A 20,803-nucleotide genomic window follows, 5' to 3' on the forward strand; every position below is an offset into this window, starting at 1 on the left:
ACAGTATTTTTAAAAAGATGGTTCTTGTTTCATGGCTACAATAAACTCTCTTATTTCTTTGGGGAAGTTAATGGGTTGTTGTTGTTTTTTTGTAAGTTCCACTTGGTATTATGTCCTGCAAATTCCTACTATTCTATTTGCTTGTTTTGGTCTTTTCCTTCCACATTAGAGACTTTTCTCAAATGTCAGATGATCACTGGCTGTTCACATTTAAAAGTAAGGCAATAAGAGATATACTGGAAGGTTTGCAGGCATGGGCAGAATTTGTAGAGATGGATTTCATGCCAGTGCAATATGACTGGGTCATTTCATCAGACTTCCACCCACCCTCTTTTGTCTAGTTCAATTTCCCGTGGAGAAATCTTTTAACTCATGCCAACAATAAGCTTTACTGCCAGCACTGTGGTTGCTAGCTACAAGAAGGCTGGATCTTATCTAATTAATATACACTTAATCCTCACTCTCAACTGCTGTGGTATATCAACCCAGAATATATGAGTTATATTTGCCAGTAAATAAACCTCCAATCATATGCCAGGGTGGGAGAGGTGCAATTATCTGGCTGCGTAGGAATAAGAAGGGGATATGAGGGTCAAAAAGACTCTGATCCTTTTGTTTTCAGTCTCATGTATGTGTGTATGTGTGTGTGTACATAAATTTAATCTTTATTGCATTTTTCCCATTTCTCTTTATACTCTCCCCCTGCAATCACCACACTGTTGTCCATGAATCCCTTTTCCTTTTTGCTCAATCCCTCCATCCCCTAACCTCCCCTCCCCAAAACAGGAACTTGCAGAAGTACTCAGGGCCATCAATTCCATTTAGTTTTCTGTGATTCTGTGTTGGAATGGCTTTAGTTTCAATTTTCTTGGGTTTTCTAAATCAGGAGTTGGCAAATTTGGTTTACAAGCCAAATCTCGCTTGCCAACTAAAAATAGTTTTTATATTCTTTTAAAATACTTTAAGAAGAGCTGATGAAAGAGAACTACAGAAAAGAGAAAGAGAGGAGGAGGTGGTATGTGGCCTGCAAAGCTTAAAATATTTAGTATCCAGTCCTTAACAGAAAAGGTGTGCTAAACCCTATTCTAGGTCAGTAACCACTCACTCCTCTAATTTCCATCTTCCAAAATATTGATTTTCTTGTTTCTTCTGCTCTTAGTCCTTGTGGGTCTATGTCCCTTTAAAATCTTGCTATTTTAGGGGCTAGGGTAAAAAAATTAGTTATTATAAATAATACTAACTTAGTTATTATAAATAATACTGTAGTGGACATCTATGTTAAAAATTTTCCATTTTTAGGCTTATTTCCTTAAGCTAAAGATCTTGAATGAGAAAGCACAATAAAGGATCTTTAAAAACTGCTGAAAGCTTCCTCTACCTATCAGGAAATAATAAAAAAATAATTATTAATATTACTATGATCATTCAGGAACAGTTGGTTCATTCAAATAAGGTTATTTATTCTAAATTCTAGAAAGAATTTAAAGTAACTTAAAGTTGCTCAAAACAGAGCATGCAACAAACTCAGAAGTCGATAATAAAAATGATGAGACAAGAAGAAAATAAAGACAGGTATCTAAAATACAACTAGGAATGAAACTATTATAAAAATGTTTCTCATGAACTACTATGCACTTGAAAAAGATGGGCCAAAGATAAGGTTCTTAGTAAACTATGTTAATCCTTTCTTACTCTAAATAGTTTATAACAGGCTACAGAACTGCTCTTTCTGCTTCTCCTATCTTAGAAATGTTTTATGGATGGCTGAAGTTGTATGAGTATTCTGAGTGAAAGAAGTCCAATTCTTTGGTAGAGACTCATAATTTATTATACAGATAAATACAAATGAGGGTTTTGGTGGTTCTCATTTTTTCTCCTCCTGAGGCACAAGTAAAAGAAAAAGAAAAAAAAAAAGTAGCCTCAATAGCTCTGAGTCAGACTCCTACTCTCCTAGGCTGGTTGGTAGAGGAAAACCAAAGGTTTCTTGAAAATAGCATGTCAGTCTCCCTCTAGAAAGACACTGGAAATAGTGTTTGAATCCCTGCAAGAATATGACCGTAAAGATAAACTTTTGGAAATATTTTGCAACTATGTGCATATTTAAAAACTTGTATTCATAGAAACACATCTCCTTACTCACAAGGCAGGATTCTTTAACATTACATTAAGAAATCAGGAAATCTTTATATATCACACTTAAAACTAGTCACCCTTGCTGGTGTAGTTCAGTGGATTGAGCGGGGGACTGTGAACCAAAGGATCGCCTGTTCGATTCCCAGTCAGGGCACATGCCTGGGCTGCAGGCCAGGTGCCCAGTAGGGGCACATATGAGGCAACCACACACTAACATTTCTCTTTTCTCCCTCCCTTTCCCCCTCTCTAAAAATACATAAATAAAATCTAAAAAAAAAAAAAGAAAGAAAAAAAAGAAAACTAGTCATCTTTGACAAACTATCAATAATGATGATGGGGAGGAATACACTGTATATAAAATAACACAGCCAAAAAATATATCAGTTTCAGGTAAGTTCAGTGGAAAAGGAAATGTGCCCTATATATTGTCAGGTCTTGTGGATTAAGACTTTGACATTCTATCCTTAGTCAGTTATCTATCTATTCAGCCATCCATCTATTCAGCCAGCCATGCATAGGTTCAGCCTTGTACCTATGCATGCATTCACGTAGAATCGATTAAGTGCTTCTTATTTGACGAGCAGTTCCAGGGGTCATTAACACAGAATAATACAAAGAGCTTATATGCCTGGTACTCACAGAACAGTGCAAGAAACAGACAAGTACATCAATAAAAAATAATGTAGTAAGTGCAATAATTTAGATATGTATGAACTGCCAAGGGAGCAGAAAAGACTGGTCCAATGGTAAGCAAGGACAAGTTTAGGAAACGTAACATTTATAGGCTATTTTTCTTCAAAATGGAAACTCTGAGAACCATGAAAAATAATTTTTGGAAAAATGTAAATGATGAAAACATTTTCAGTTTCCAAAATATTTAGGTATACTTGAAAGAGAGCAATATAAATGTAGCCTTTTAATCTTTTACCTGACACTTTCATTAAAAATTTAGATTTCAAGGTGTTAACATGCACAGCATGTTCTTTTTCTTCAAAATATACCCTTTAGATAGGTGTTATTTATTATATAAATTAAAGATGAGATAATGGTTCAAAGGAGAAAAGTATTTTGTTCAACATCACATAGTTAGTAAAATGGCCAGGCCAGAATCAAATTCCTATCTATCTTCACTACAGATTCCATTCCCCCCCCAAAAGGCAGAGAATGCTGCTAAAGAGAGAAGAAAAGGGGGATTTTTCAGTCATCTTGTCCAGACATACTACAGAGAAGCCCACCAGTCAAAAAGCTGCATAAAACACAGATCTTGTCAATCAGTATTTTTTAAGAACCTCATTCAAATATGAGCAAACAGAAGTTAGCGGATCTCTAATTTGAAAAATAAAACAAACCACAGCAGTAATATACAGGATCTTGGAGAAATCCATGACCATGCCAGAAAGTAGAACGATTTAATTAATATCCTCAGAGTTAAGATGGGCACCAGGAAATTGGAAATCTCATGGACAGACTGAGAATTCCACATGGGATTAATGGTAGAGATATCCCAGGACAGTTCTCTAGAGCCTACAGATCTAGAGAGCAACTAGGCCCGATTAGAGCAGGATACGAGATATCTTGTACACAAGGATACGAGAAATCACAAAGATATTTCTCAAAAACAGTGAACTAATCAATAATGATATTAAACACAGTGATCGGTTTATGATTTAGAGGCATTTTAGAGTTACATCATAGAGTAAGGAAGAACAAAAAGAGATGCATAGAAATTAAATAAAAAATAAGAGTGAGGCAGTATATTAACCCAGGTAATAAAGATCAAAAAAGGAAATACACTTATGGTATACTCTGTGAAACTCCAAGCAGCAATATTTAATAAAACCATTGCAGGAGATCAATAAATAATGACTAAAAACTAAAAAGCAACATAGCTTGCATCTTGTTAGAAATAAAGAAGTAACTACTAGAAGAAACACCTACATATCAGCTGATTTTGGTTAAAGGTATTGAGAAATGGGGAGGCATGGAATAGAGTCTTGCAGTTGCCCTTATAAACCGAGTAGTACTTTTTGACTTTCTAAACTATATGCAATTATTTTTTTACTAAAAGTAAAAATTAAGAGAAAATCTACTTACTATTTGAAAAAACAAAATCTCGATTTAGAACTATTGCTAATAGTGTTCCAGGTAGATCTGCTCTGGCTGTAAGCAGATTACAGCAATGAAATTAAACATTAAACACACTTAAAACATGTGCTTCATTACAACTAAGAATGGTTTAGCTTTGCTATTAACCTGCCAGAGATTTAAAATGCAAATAGAATTTAAAACTCAGGTGGTTCAGAATATTACAGATACCATTAACTTATAAGCATGTTTGATTATAATGTTTTTATTAATATAAACATAAACCATCTGAATATGTTAAATAATGTCAGCTAAAATGCAGGAATAAATGTTATATATACAGGGATCATTAAATATTAACAAGCCTAAGAAAAGATAGGCAGCATGACACTGTAAAATTTTAACTGTTAACTAAAATCCACTTTAATACTACATCTAGTTCTCTGACAGCATGGCCTGGAAATAAAAATTGTGCCAGATTGAATTAACTATCAAACTAAATAAATTTTAGGTAAAGATAATGCTAAATATGACTATGACAGGAATTAGCAGTTCAGAGGCAGATAAAACAAAAAATAAAATACAGGTGAGCTGATCAGGCAGAGTGAAATATGATAGGAGACAGCATGACTATGAAGTAAACTAAATTACTCTGGGCTGAGTCTGTATTTTGAAAATGCATATTACTGCTTTTTCTATTGTACTTACATCTCTATGTCCACTACTAGCAGAATCATGGAGTGGAGTATCATCATCTAATCCTTGTGTGTTAACATCTGCTCCAGCGGCTATAAGTATCTTAGCGACATCGTAATATCCAACATTGCAAGCTTCATGCAGCGGTGTCCAACCTAAAGTTAGAATACTAATTTAACCATAAGGTTCTCTTGCACTAAATCAATATATATAAATGCTTTTATATTCTAAACCATGTGTGACATATAATTCTAAATGCATATAGCACAGAAGGAAAAAGAAATAACAGACAATACATACATACCTAGGAACACCACTAATCTTACAGAAGGTTTATTCATGGTAATATTTTATTTCCACTCAGGCTAAATTGTTTGACAAAAATATTAAACATTTAAGCTTATAAATATAAACTTGCTATAATTTATAATCATGTCAACTATGGGAAAAGAATAGAAAAAGGAGGCAAAATATTACTAAGCTTGTAAGGGCCTTTCATTCAGTAAACAAAACCTCCTTTGTTTTAAGGGCTGTTATCTGTTAAGTCTATACAATCTTTTCCCACCTTAATATTTATTATTTTAACTAAAAATTAGAAAATAAAAAATACACAGGAGAATATAAGCATTACCCAAAACCGAACACCTAAATATAATTTAAATAATTTTGCATAAATCCTACTAGATTATCTCCCTCTCATTTTTATAATTTTAAAACAAAACTGGGAATGTTGTTTAATCTGCTTCTTTTACTTACTACAATGAAAATAATCTCCATGTCATTACAGTTTTCTACAACATAGTATTGCAGTGACTATCTTTTTTCTTTAAGTTTATTTTATTATATTTTTCCCAATTTCCCCACTTTATTCACCCTCCATCCTGCACCCCCCAACCCTCCAGCATTCCCCCTGCTTTAGTTCATGTCCATATAGTTCTTTGAGTTCTGTTTCCCATACCATTTTTGATTTCTCCCTGTTTATTTTATGCCAACCAATTATGCTTCTTCTTCCCTGTACATTTCCTCCCCTATTCCCCCTTTCTCCTCCCCACTGAAATCCCTCCATATGTTGTCCATTCATGATTCTGTTCCAGTTCTAGATGTTTGCTTAGTTTTTGTTTTCATTGCTTTTCTTTTCTTTTAGGTTTATTTGTTGATAGTTGTGAGTTTGTTGTCATTTTACTGTTCATATTTTTTTTTATCATTTTTTCTTAGATAAGTCCCTTTAACATTTTATATAATAATGGCTTGGTGATGACTAATTCCTTTACCTTGACCTTATCTGGGAAGCACTTTACTTGCCTTTTCATTCTACATGATAGCTTTGATGGATAGACTAATCTTGGATGTAGGTCCTTGCCTTTCATGACTTGGAATACTTCTTTCCAGCCCCTCCTTGCCTGCAAGGTTTCTTCTGAGAAACAGTCTAATGGGCACTCCTTTGTAGGTAACTGTCTCCTTTTCTCTTGCTGCTTTTAAGATTCTATCTTTATCTCTAATCTTGGGTAACTTAATGATGATATGCCTTGGTGTGTTCCTCTTTGGATCCAACTTCTTTTGGGCTCTGAGCTTCCCAGACTTCCTGGAAGTCTATTTCTTTTGCCAGATTGGGGACATTCTCCTTCATTATTTGTTCAAATAAGTTTTCAATTCCTTGCTGTTGTTCTTCTCTTTCTGGCACACCTATAATTCGGATATTAGAACGTTTCAGGTTGTCCCAGAGGTTCCTAAGTCTTTCTTCACTTTTTTAGAATTCTTGTTTCTTTGTTCTGATCCAGTTGGATATTTATTTCTTCCTTTTGTTCCAAATCATTGCTTGAATCCTGGTTTCCTTCCTGTCACTGCTGGTTCCCTGAATATTTTGCTTTGTTTCATTTTTGGGTATCTTTCATTTGATTTTTTCATTTTTTTTGGCCAAGCTCAATCAGTTCTGTGAGCATTTTGATTACCAGGGCTTTAAATTCTCCATCAGATAGGCTGGTTATCTCCTCATCACTTAGTTCTCTTTCTGAAGTTTTGCTCTGTTCTTTCATTTGGGCCCTATTTCTTTGTCCTGGCGCACCTGTTAATTTGTAAGGATGAGGCCTTAGGTATCACAAGGGCAGGGCAACCCTCCTTGCTGTGCTGTGGTGCTGCCTGTGGGGGAGGGGCCAGAGAGGGAACAGTGCAGCTCACCTCCTTGGCTGTAGCCCACTTTCCAATGTGAGACAGGGAGTTTCTCTCACTGCAGCAACTGCCACAGTCCACAGTGAGCCTCAGTTTCTCCTTCAGCCAGCCCTGTCCCCAGGGTCTGCTGCCTCATTGTCGTTTTTTACACTTGGCACTGCTTGACCACAGGTTCTTTCCAGTCTGGTCGACGTTTTCTTTAATTTCTTGGCTGTCAGAATTCCATGCAGTTTGATTTTCTGGCACTTCTGGTATCATGTTTGTTAAGTTTCAGATTGGTGGTTATCCTTGTTTTGGTTGTGCAAGGAAGTGAAGGGTTTCTACTTAGGCTTCCATCCTGGCCGGAACTCTCTCTCATAATTTATTTAAAGAAGCTTCTGTTAGTGGTCATTTAAATTATTTTAAATTTTTAAATATTAGTAACAGTGCTGCAACAAGTATCCTTACAATTAAATCTTTATGCATATTTATCATTAAACATTTAAGAGAGATGCTTAGAAGTGGCTTGTTAGATTAAAGGAAAAGTAAAATCTTTTTGGTTTTTGAGAGATAAGATCAAGTTTAAGTCATTCTTTAATACTCATCCTGTAGCAGTGGTCCCCAACCTTTCGGTACCAGGGACCAGTTTCGTGGAGGACAATCTTTCCATGGACCAGGCAAGCACTAGGGGGACAGTTTTGGGGTGATTCAAGTGCATTGCATTCAAGCTCATCTCCTGCTGTGGGGCCTGGTTCCTAACAGGCCTGGACCGGTACTGGTCTTGGGGGTTGGGGAGCCCTACATATCACCCTTTCCCCAATTTACACACAGTAGAGAAATAAATTCCAAGTTTATCTAGTAGGGGGATGTGTAAAAGCTAAACAGAAACAAAATTTGGAAACATTAAACATAGGGGTATGGTTTTATGATATAAGGGCAAAAAGGGCTGCCTTAAATAGAATACCAAAGAACCCATAAATAAAACCAATAACTGATATTACTGTATTAAAAACTTTAGTACAATAAGAATGTAATGAAAATTCAAACATAGCCATAGACAGTAAAAATATTTATATATTTGATACTTAAAACCTATTAAAAGGGCTCTTACATATTAATAACACTACAAAACCATAAGAAAAATGGGCAAAGAACTGGATCTGGCAATTGACAGAATACATATACTTTTAATATGCACAAGAAGATATATTCACTGATACCACTAAGACAATCCAAATTAAAGATCTTTTTTTTCCAACTGTCAGATTGCTAATAATTAAAATTATAATATCCAGTTTTAGTGAAGATGTAAGAAAAGAGCTCTTTCATATAAGAGCTTCTGAAGGTAGAGAAAATTGATAAAAAGATTGTTTTGGGAGGTCACATGCCTGTATTTCAAAAAATTTTTAAATATGCATTCCCTTTGATTTAGCAGTTTTCCTTCTAACTGAAATCCTTCCATAGCTATACATATACAGAGATATTTCTACAAGAGTGTTCACTAAAGTACTGTCTATGGAATCTATACTATAAGACAGTTTACAGCTATTAAAATGAATGAAGTAGAACTACCTTTATGCCCTGACAGAAATATCTGTAAGGCATTAAGTTAAAAAAATCAGGCTGTATAACTAAAGGCTGACAGATACAGATGGAGTGATTTGATTTTTTTTTTAAAAACCCCAACGTGTAAGTAAATGTTCATTTTACATATATATGAGATAACGGAAATGCATGAAAAGAATTAACTGCCAAATTGTTAACAATAGTTCTGTAGAAAGAAACTGTGGGGACGGAATGTGTGGTATCATAGTATGTGAAACAAAAGGGAAATTCTGTATTGTTCTCTGCATAATTTTACTGTTAGAATTACTTACTAAGAATGTATTGGTACGGTATTTGAGTAATTAAAACACTACCACATCTCCTGTATAGCTATTCATGTTCAAGTTAATAAAAGTTCTTGAAAGACTTAAGAATGAATAAGCTACTTTGAAAACATTATATAACTCTAATTCACCTAAAATAAAACCTAAATTGGATAAAAATAGTATAAACCTATCAACTAAAAACTAAATTTAATATTTAAAAATGTGAGTAATTACTGACATGGAATTGTAGCAGAGATCAAGGTTTTATGTACACAATCCAAAATAGTTTTGTAATAAAGGACAGTTTAGAACTCTTTTGTTTCAGCAAGAAGAACAAACTAAAACTGTGGATTAAATTATAACCCAAATCTATTTAGATAAATTTTAAATTTTAGTTCCTTAGTTTTAGTATTTAATTACTAACCTTACCTGCAAAATCTTTCACATTCACATTTGCCCCTAGACTTATTAATTCTTTGACTTGTTTCACATCTCCTCGAATAGCTGCCATGTGTAAAGGAGTTTCACCACGTTCATTTCGTTTATTAACTTTATCTTTTTGTCGAGATGAGGAACTGGGAGTTTTCTTTTGGGCTGGTGTTGTTTGTGATGAATGATTTGGTGTGGAATCTATAAGAAGAAAGAAAGTTAGGAATATCTTCCCACCCTAACAATCTAAAACTTGACCCAAATACATGGAGTAGATCTTCCTTTAGGGTTATCATGAGCCATGTTGCATGAGCCAATTTAGAAAAAAATGTTTTATTCTGTTTATTCATAAAACTGGCTTAAAATAATTAATAAAGTATCAGTTATACACCCTATAAGTACTTGTTCAATGAATAATTTGATAAATTGCAAAAAAAATGTATTTTTCATGGCTACTATTCTAAGACCTAGATGAAATGACATTGAAAACTAGAGTCACACCTCTGCCTCAAAGTACTGGAGTTGTACTATGATATTAAGTGCAAATTAAGGTAGCGAATGATTTTAATATGAAAAGGAAATTTAAGAACTACAAAAAATAAAGTCTGGAAAAGGCCTTTAAAAAGTGAGTGATGAGAAAAAATGTGCTTTGCTGTGATTCCCAGTTCTTGATTTTTGTTTTGAGTTTCTATATCAAAAACAAGAATGGTAAATTAGGAGATGTCCAATGTCCTCTCATCCCCATTTCATAACTACTAGAGAAAGACAAAATAAAAAAAATGCTTTCTTATCAGTTAAGGATTCAAGACACATGTACAATGTTAATAATTCTGAAATGTACAACTATTTAAAAGAAACAACTACTCTAAGAGGGAAAAAAGTCTGTGGGAAAAAATTTTCTAGTGTAACTAGAGCCCTAAAGTAATAAACATCATCCTTTCCTCAGTAAGAAAAAAGTTTAAGGTTTACCTTTTGAATTTTGAAGTATATTGTGTAATTATCCATTTCCTATCTATGACTTTCTATAATGTATTCTCTGTATACATTAGAGCAAACACCTTTTCTATCTTATTCATCACTCTATCTTGATGTCTTAGAAGACTTTTTGGTACATAGTGGCACTCATGCAGTATTTGTCAAATGAATAAATAAGTTTTATTATAATCTTTATAATCATATTATTTAAGAATATGAGCTACTGAACTTCTTAAAAACAAAATAACATACTTGTAAATTCACAAAATGTGCAAGGAATTCATACAAAATTTTCTTAGCCACACCAAAACAACATTCATACACACAAAACAAAACTATCCATAATGGCAATGAGGTTAAACATAATAAAAACATGGGAAATTAATTATGAAATAGATAAAACAATGAACCCTAAAGTCTGTTTATAGGCTGACAAATAGTTTGATATTTCAAAGACTTTCCACTTTAATTCTACATATATATTCTGACTAAGATGTACTCTTAACTAAAAAGAACCATCTGCAGAACAGCTATTATAATATTCTTATTTACATTTAAAAACCAAACTATAACAGCCCTGGCTGGTGTGACTCAGTGGACTAAGTGCCAACATGCAAACTGAAATGTCACTGATTTCGATTCCCAGTTAGGGCACATGCCTGGGTTGTGGACCAGGTTCCCAGTTGGGGGCATGTGAGAGGTAACCCATCAATTTTTCATGTTTGTCTCATACATCAATGTTTCTCTCCCTTTCTTTCCCCCTCCCTCCCCCCTCTCTAAATAAATAAATAAATAAATAAGATCTTTAAAAAAAGAGAATAACATTCTTTAAAAAAAATAGTAATAACTATGTCAGCCCAGTTGTCTGGGTTTTATCTACCTTTTTAGCTCCTTTACCTGAATTAGCATGTTGGTCTGTTTGTTCCCTGTTTGTTTTGGTCCTGCTGGTAAGCCACTGCCAATTATTTTTTCAGGGTACAATACATGAATAATCACATACATGCTTCCTTAATTGGAAGTGTGAAATAAAACATGGGATAAATGTACATAATATACTGCAGATATTTTTCTTTTTATAATTATCTACATCTTAAACAATAATTAATAAAATAACAATAAAACACAGACTAAACTCCTGCTTGTAAAAGTCATAATACGATGAGCTTATTAGTCTACCAGCAGGGTGCTAGTAAACTGAAAAGTAAACTATAAACCTAGAAGAAGCTTTATAGAAATTGGGGCCAAAAAAAATTCTTTGGTGAGGTAAAAGCACACAGTTTGGCAACAAATTTCTCAAGCTGACTGACCAGTTTTTAAATTGTTCATTTTAGTTGGCAAATATTACTATGTGTCCACTAGATACAAAGATTCCTGCTCTTGTACACATTTCTCATCTAGTGGAGGATATAAACAATAAACAATTGTAACACAAATGAATGTAAAGTTACAAACTTATGCTATGAGAAATTCTGACTACCATCTATCAAGGAAGAATAAAAATTTAAAGTAGTTAAAAATAACTGTTAAGATAAGGCTGGAGTCAGGGAAAAAAAGAGTAAACATGAACTCAGTGATGGTAAATATCACCTGGACTGTTGTCTCTTGCTGTCATCTGCATAAGAAGTGCCATCTGCTTTCGCTCTGAGAGTGGGTAACCAAAAAGAATGCTAACTGGTGTGGACTTCTTATTTCCAGCTTCCTTTTTTGTTTTCTTCTTTTCTGGACCTTCTTTCTCTGAAATTATTAAGTATGTAAGAATTTTAAACAAATGTACGCACTCACAAGCAAAACATTAAGATGACTTCTTAAAAATAGATGTGTATACATATATGAAAAACATGTACATGAAACTGCAATAGACAAAAGAGCACATTTATTATATTATAAAATTAATTTTCTTCCTGAATGTGTTAAAAAATTAATTCTATTGTTTTCAGAAAACTAGTAACATTTGGAAATTTACTCCCAGTAAAATTTTTGTTTTAATAATTTTTCTATTAACATATAACTTCATTAACCACATTTCAAATATTCCTTAGTGTTACATCTTTGAAACTTTTTTCATTCATTATAATTTTATTCTCTTTATTGTTGCTAAGACTATATAGCAATATTCCTTCAAATTACTTTCCTAATTCCACTAATGATTTATGCAATCTTCTAAGATACATGTATAAGACATGTTTCAACATAGAATAATTATTGATAAAAAGACTGAATCCCTTTATTCCAGTCATAGGAAAGTTGAACAAGAACTATTAATTGAAGCTAAAATGAACAAATTAAAGACGTGTGTGTGTGTGTGTGTGTGTGTGTGTGTGTGTGTGTGTGTGTGTGTGTATGGTGGTTAACAGAGATCTTGCAAAAATTAAAAAATGTCTGAAGATTTTTCCAAGTGATTGGATCTGTTCTAAGTCAGCTCTCAGACTTAGCTATTTGGGAAATACTTTGGCAATGCAGCCAGCATTCCCCATTAAGTGAGAGGAAATTAAGATGGAACTGGATTCCTCAGGTCAAAAATATACAAATATCTGTTTTTCCTTTAAGACTTCTCTGGGAGTTAATTCAGGTGGCTCTATAAGAGCTAATGCAGAAAGTCAGCCTATTAACTATTTAGGCATATATTTCTTGGGAAACCCTATACAAATATCTGGGATTTACTAATCTAGGTTTGAGGGTTCTGCAAAGAGGGTCTACAAAAGTAAATAAGTAAGTAAAATTTAAAAATAAATGTACAACAGAAAAAATCAGTGGAAGAAAAACCTTAGTTGTCAATACTGTGGTGTTTTTTAGGTAGATGTGTCCAGTAGCTTAATCTACTCTAGGAGATAAGTATTTATTAATCTAGCAAGTTTCAAGGAAGCAATAAAAGTTTGATATTAAATACTATTAAATATTATTATTTACATCATAAGAACTTAAAGTAGTAATTCTTGTAGTGCACCACTTAATTAGAATATACTGGCATCCCAATGACCTAGAAAAATTAGATTTCCTAATATTTAAAACACCTCTGCCCATAAACCACTCAAAATTCAACCACTCCTGAATTGTCCCTTTGGTTGATATTTGATTTTACATAACAAAAACAAAAAAAAATTTCAAGATGTAAGTCAGTCTTTATTAAGAGTTCTAGCTCTGGCTGGCGTAGCTTAGTGGATTGAGCATGGGCTGCGAACCAAAGTATCGATCCCCAGTCAGGGCACATGCCTGGGTTGCAGGCCACGTCCCCAGTGGGGGCCACCACACATTGATGTTTCTCTCTCTTTCTCCCTCCCTTCCCCTCTCTAAAAATAAATAAATAAAATCTTTTAAAAAAAGAGTTTTCATACATTATCTTTATTTTCCTCATTTCATTATCGTTAATGACCCAATTTAGTACAAATCCAGTTTCAGCAAGGTTTCACCTAACTTACTAAATTTCTCATAAAGCCCTAAACAAGTCTTTTGGATAAGGCTATATTTTTCTGAAACATATACTTTTTCCTAATAATGTTCTGTTCACTTTGGTTCTCTTGTATTTAATAAAGAACCCAAACTGTTGTTGTTTTAATGGTTTTCCATCTGAATAACAAATCTTTAAATATTATGAAAGTACTTTTCACCTAAAAATAAAACATTTAACAGTGTGAAAATTTTGTAGAAAATAGAAAAGATGTATTAAAGAACAAAGTAAAATCTAGTGATTAGAGGAAGTGAAATAACTAAAAAATACATAGTATCTATCCTTAAAAATAATTTCTAAAATACTGGTAAAAGTTTTGTCTTTTATTTTCTCATTTGCAAAACAATTTATATTTTTGGTTTTAATTGCATTTCAATACAATGTTTTAAAAAGAATATGCTCTAAAGTGATATATGCTCAATTAACAAAAAAAGTGAGACACTTATAAATTCATTATTAGAATTCCATGCTGACAAATAATCAAAGATATAATTACATTTTGAAAAGGAAAAAACTGGATATACTCCAAAGAGTCAAGCTAAAATTCAAATTAGATATTAGCATCCAATCCAAATTCAATTTTTTTCTTTGAGTGACTTTAGTCATTCTCTGATTTCATGTTTTACATGAGATAAGAAAAGAAGGTAAGTAAATAGTAAGGTGTGTAAGATAGGTTTGAGATAATTAGATACCATTATTCAAAATTAAAAGTATTAGAGTAACATGTCCCAAAGTGTGCTTTTTACAGTTTAAAGTATTCAACAAAACTCCGGCTATTTTGGATCTACCTTGCAAATAATTTGTTTCCTGTGACCTATTTAAGTAAAAAAGTGATCATACACTACATATTTGAAAGAATTAGGTACTTCTCAAGTTTTAGTAACCAAAATATATATTTATATGTCTAAATAACTGGTCAGTATTTTAAAACTTAAACACAGGAATACTGACACATGTACTCATTTAAAGCACAGTCTAATACAGACTTGAAATTGCACTCAGCCACCCTGCAGATATTTTTTAATTCAAATGATTCACTTACAACTAAAGAAAAACAGAGAAATGGACTATTCAACAATCCAATGTTCTTTAATTAAAGGTTCAGAGAATCTTCAGAAATATAGAGATGTCTTGGTCTTATCATCTTCAAAACAATGCTTTCTTTTCAGGTCTTGTCAGAATAAACACTAAGCTCAACACTGTTACATCCCAATTAAGTGTAGAGTATATTAAAGAAAAGAGACAAAACTTTTTCTTGGGGAACTGGTTCATAAATTTATCAGTGTCTCAAAAACTAAAGAATATGACATTTTCCCAGAAAGCAGTCAATGTGTAAGGCATCATCTCAAATACAGATGAACATAGTTAAGAAAAATAATTTGAGAAAAAAATGTTGCCATTATTCTTTGGTTCTAAAGTATCTAAACAAATCTCTTACAGTTGGGTGCTTATTTTATCTTCTGATTTCCAGCAAAGATATTCAGATCATGAATGGCTTCATCACACATAGCTCTTTGAGGTACACCCTGGCACTTAAAGAGTCCCATTTTAAACCTAATGCTGTATAAATATGACCCCCAGCCCCAAATTTTGATAACCAAGTACTATTATCTTATCATCTCAATTAACAGTGTTAGGATAATTTTAAGAATAACTAGTTGGTTCTATACCCCTACAAATTTATAAAATGAAGTATATCAGAAACAGAAGGTTTATTTCAGATGTTATAACTGAATGTCATATGCTGAAAAGCAGACACTTAGATACTAGGAACTAAGTAATATTTTACATTAAAAACCTTCAAAGTTAAGAATATAAGTCCATTTTAAAAAAGACAACACATTTCACTAATTAGCTGTCACATACTAGAAAATACATTTAATTTTTATTTTAAAATGTTAGCATTTACCATATTTTGCCACGTATAACGCACATTTTTGCCCAAAATTTTTGAGGGGAAAATAAGGGTGCACATTATACATGGGTATGAGTTCATATTATGCATATAATAATCCCATGTATAGTGTGCACAAAAACATGAGTGTGCATTATACATGGCAAAATATGGTATATTTTTGCTTGTATTCTTCTATCTGGAGCAATTATGAAGCATAATACCTGGTGCCATAGCCAAATAGAGAGGTTCCAATACAGTTAACGGTAATGGTATTTCTCCAGGAAATCTAATATTTTAACCCACTTTTAATTTCAACATAGGCAGCAAAGTCAACTGACTAAAGAGTTCAACTTGAAATGTGTTTTTTGAAAGAAAACCATGCATAATTAAAGGGTCAGATGACACTGTCTATCAAAATCAATAATATACTTGGTATACCATGTGAAGGGTATACAGCTAAGAGACTAAGCACCTTGGGTATCTTACTACAGGGGTTACTACAAGGGGTTGACTTGCACATTATTTTCTACACAAATGGTGCCCTGATGTTGTACTGTACAACATTTGAGTGTCAGTTATACAGTAATTCTGCTTATAATGTTCACACATAGCATGTTTTGGATGGGATACACTGATAGCTCAACAAAAGCTAGAAAATTTGGTTATCATTATTTAGTTCACTTATTCAGCCAAAAACATCTATATACTGGTTGGAAAGAAGTTATTTGTAGTACCATAATTAACTGCAATGTCACAGAAACCACTGGCTAAACAGGAGCCCCTAATAATCTAATTACCTGAGTATGTCCTGTAAGAAGATATAAGTCTCTCCCCCCAATTTTCACTTGTATGTCCTGGATCTGAATCTACAGAATGAGAAGAGACAGGAGAAAAGAAAAAAGCACACGAAGGGAAATGCAGAATTCAACAAACCAACATTTTTCAAAAGACCACTAGTTAGTCAATGATAACGCACTATTTTTCCAAAAGGTTATTTTTTTAGGGTAAAGCCAAAAGTACATATAAAATCAGGTTTGGCCATACCTAAGATTTTAGTTTCTTCAACTAGAATATTGAAATTAAGAAAGTCAACTATGCATTCTTCAATAGATATTACTGATGCTATTTTTAAAACATATCATGGCCTTTGAGGTTATATAGTTTTTCAAACTGTGAATAATGATAAAAGATGCAGTCCTCTACCACTGTTTTTCTGTTTAGAATTCATCTTTAGAAAACTTGAATAATGGACTTTAATCACCTTTTTTGTTTTAAGAGGGCCAAAACTACTCAGAAGAACACTCTGGACTACGGTATCATTGTAGACTACCAAACTTTCTATAAATTATACACATTTCAAATAGTATAAAATGCTACACTGACTACTACTAAAGACCTCTTAGAAAGAGCAGCCTAAATCAGAATGTTTACCAGCTAATGTAAAAATATGGAATTCTGCCTAACAATTCATGAGAGACAAACAGAATTATGTAGAATTAACTTTTGGCAATATGGCTGGAGCAGATATTTTTACTTATAAACAATGTGCCAATTTAACTCATAATAATATTATTCTGATATTCATTCTCAACATATTGACACATACTTTTTTTCCAGTATCACTATTATGGACATTAAATATGAATTCAGTTAGGTGTAAGACAACAAAAGTGTTAAAAGAAACAAGTAACTCCTAAATGCAGCATTTGAAAATGTTAAAGATAAGCCTAAATAAAAGTTTACTGAAAAGGCTCACTCAATTGAAAGTGAAATCATTAACAAAGTAACATTTAGGCGAATTCTAAAGCAAGTGGGTACATGGATTGAATGACAAACCTTTCAATGAACACTTATATTTCAAAAGTGAACACATTAAATTTGCAACTAAAATAATTCCATGAAGAATATTTAAAATTTTATTTAAAAACAAGCAAAAATTTGAAATGGCCTCCATACGTCATATAGGGGGGAAAAAAGGTGACAACCAGGAAGTTGTGCCAACAAATAGAGTTAAATGGATTACCAAAGTAGATCATATTACTGTGACAGATTAAAGCATATGAATAAACTGAACATTCATTAACATAGGAGGCAGTATAACAGTTTATCCAAATCTTCCTTTCAAAGTAATCAACCCATCCTCATTCCACACACCCCTTAACTTTTATTCAAATAACTATGTTCACATTTGGGGCATCTAAATTGTATTCTATAAAAACTTAATTGAGGAGCTTAAAAATTAAAAGCTTCCATATCCCAACCCTTTCCACAAGCCACTTCCTTCTATGCTATACTGTGACTAAACTATAATGTAACTATTGCTACCTGTTGAGGTTTTTGTAAAACTCTTACGTGCTAAACAGAGTGACTATCTCTCCCTCATATGTTCTTTATAGTAAGTTGAGAATAAGAAAAAAAATAATAGCAAGAAGGATTTAAAAGGTTTGCGCTATATGTCAGAAAAATTTTTTAATGGCCCTGGCTGGTGTGGCTTAGTGGATTGAGCACTGCACTGTGAACCAGAGGGTCGCCAGTCCAATTCCCAGGCAGGGCATGAGCCTGGGTTGTGGGCCAGGTCGCCGGTGGGGGGGTACATGAGAAGCAACCACACATTGATGTATCTCTCTTTCTCCCTCCTTTCCCCTCTCTCTAAAAATAAGTAAATAAAATCTTTTAAAAAATTTGTAATAAGTAATCATGGGGGAGGGACGGGAGTAAATCTGTAATAAATAACCTCCGTGAAAATCACCAAAAGGTGATTAAGAGAAGCACTGATTTAATCTACTACTTTAATATAGTTATCAAAAAAACTATATTAGTCTTACTTTAAAAAGTTCCTCTCTGTAAATCTGCTTGACTCACAGTAAATAGAACAAATCCTTTAATGGCATCTAAAGCTTAAGGAAAATAAAACTTCTAAGGCTGGCAGGCAGAGAAAATTTAGTTTAAAATATTTGAACATGCTCTGCGACTGCCACCATAGACTTTGGGAACACATACTATGTATCTCTTTGGATTTCTCATATCACATTATCTACATATGCCAAAAATAAATTAATAAGCAAATAAATGTTTTCTAAGAGAAAACAAGTATTTATAAAAGTAAAGAATGTTGTATCTAATTATTTAAATAATACTACTCATGAGTAGTAGTATTGATGAAGTCAATACTACTCATTTACTTCTACAGGACAGAGATCTATCAAAAACTAAAGAAAAACATGTGGCCCAATGTTGTTTGAGGTAAAAGAACATTCATATACTGCTGGATACTTTGTAACTATAATTATTTTGGAGAAACATCAGAGAAATGTTTATTTCTTTAACACTGCAACCCTTCTCTTAGGAATGAAAAGAAATAAAAAATTCAGGGTATAATAAAAATACAATGTGTAAAAATGCTTTTGATGACATTACTCATAACAAAATAACTGCAAATTTAGTTTAGAGGCTAAGAAGAGATTCATTCATGTCTAGCCTCTAGATAGCTGTTCAGTACTTTTATGCCAACGAATTGTGGCTTTCCCTTGGATGCCATTAAATTAGGAAAAAAGGAAAATATGATTTTATGACTGGTTGTACAGAAAAAAATTGCTTAGGTACAAACATCAGTTATTAGTTACTGTGCTAAAAACTTTATACTATACAGTGGCAGCACTCTAAGGCACCTACCTACCCAATATTCATTCTCTCCTTCTTACCAGAAATACTCCAATTTTAAATAGGATGACGATCTGCCCAGCTAAAAAAGAATTTGGCTTTTCAGATCTCCCAGTAACAGGGTAGCCTAGCCAATGAGATGGAGGCAGAAGTTCCTAGGAAAGTTGTTTCATCAGTAAAATAGGTGAAGTCTCGCTGGGAGAAAAAAACACTTTTTGCTTTTGGTCCTTGCTCTCCTATTTTCTGCGCAGGAAGAAGCAGATGATTTGTGATTATAAGGCAAAATGCCAAAAACAAAGCCTATATACAAGCTAAGGGCGGCAGAGCAGAATGATGAAAAGCACGTAGTCCCTGATGGCATTATTGAACTTTATAAGCATAGCAGTTCACACTAGGGTATTTCAAAATAAAGACTAAGAATGGCTCATTTCACTGGTGGCATTACTGCTGATTTTGGGACTAGTGAGCCTTCCTTGGGCAATATGAACATCTTTTAAAAAATAGTAATGACTGTGTTTTATAAAAATACATTCATTATTTAAAAAATTCAAGCCATACAGAAGTATACAAAGAAAGTAACAAATAACCCCAAATCCTGGAAATAAAATATTAACATCTGGTGAGCATCATTCCAAGTGTCCCTTTAATATATATAAAGTCAAAGCAACTAGAAGAAAGAGAGAAATTTATATAAGAATTGGAAAATCTATACACGCACTATTTTAAAATAAAAAGCTGTAAGATTACTTTAATCCAATATAAAAAGAAAAAAAACTAAATGAATTGCTTCTTTTCTATATCATATACTAAAATATAAACACACATATAAAAGAATAAGAAAAAAATGAAAAATTTAAGCATTTATTAAAAAAAATAAACTATGTATTTCAGTGTGAATCCTTTTGTATGAGGCCCATATAACACACTCACTACGTTTAGACTTAGTTCTACAATGAAACAGACTTTTAAACAGTCTTCTTTTAATATGTGTATTAATATCTGTCCTGTATGCACATACAAACATACAGAATATGACTAACACAACCAAACATACTTATTATTCTATAACCTATTTTTCAGTTTATCTAGTATAAACATCTTTCCATACTGCATATTCTCTTATAATATTTTTAAGGATAAAACCAGATTTCTTCATTGGATTTACCATAATTTAACAAATCTTATATTAGTTGACAATATGTTCCTGGTTTTTCTTTTTGCTATTATAAACAATGTTAACATGAATATACCTAAAGATAATTTTTACTCATCAATAATTATATGTGTAGACCAAACACCAAACAATATTAATAAATTTTTAGATTTTGATATGTGTTGTCAGATTTACCTCCACCAATATACTCCAATAATTTAAACCTACTAAATAAAGCAAGTTCCTATTTCCAACCAGGGACCACTTGGTATGGTTTAGGCCAACAACAGTTTTGTCAACCATTATATGCTGTA

At 32.8% G+C, this 20,803-nt stretch overlaps 1 protein-coding gene across 3 annotated transcripts in view; it reads right to left on the reverse strand.

The window, feature by feature from the left end:
• ANKRD12 (ankyrin repeat domain 12) overlaps positions 1-20,803 on the reverse strand; it is a 156,388-nt gene that overhangs the window by 53,368 nt on the left and 82,217 nt on the right. Inside the window, exons 4-7 of one of the 3 annotated variants that reach the window (XM_045849633.1) lie at positions 16,474-16,542; positions 11,928-12,068; positions 9,360-9,560; positions 4,927-5,069 (exon numbers count right to left, since the gene is read on the reverse strand). In XM_045849633.1, the coding sequence (XP_045705589.1) occupies positions 4,927-5,069; positions 9,360-9,560; positions 11,928-12,068; positions 16,474-16,542 (554 nt within the window). Of the gene's footprint in view, positions 1-4,926; positions 5,070-9,359; positions 9,561-11,921; positions 12,069-16,473; positions 16,543-20,803 lie in introns of all 3 variants that reach the window. The other 2 variants (XM_045849632.1, XM_045849634.1) reach the window with 2 other exon arrangements.

This window comes from Phyllostomus hastatus, unplaced genomic scaffold, assembly GCF_019186645.2.
Source record: "Phyllostomus hastatus isolate PE091 unplaced genomic scaffold, TTU_PhHast_1.1 phas_contig_80, whole genome shotgun sequence".
In the NCBI taxonomy this organism is placed as follows: Eukaryota; Metazoa; Chordata; class Mammalia; order Chiroptera; family Phyllostomidae; genus Phyllostomus; species Phyllostomus hastatus.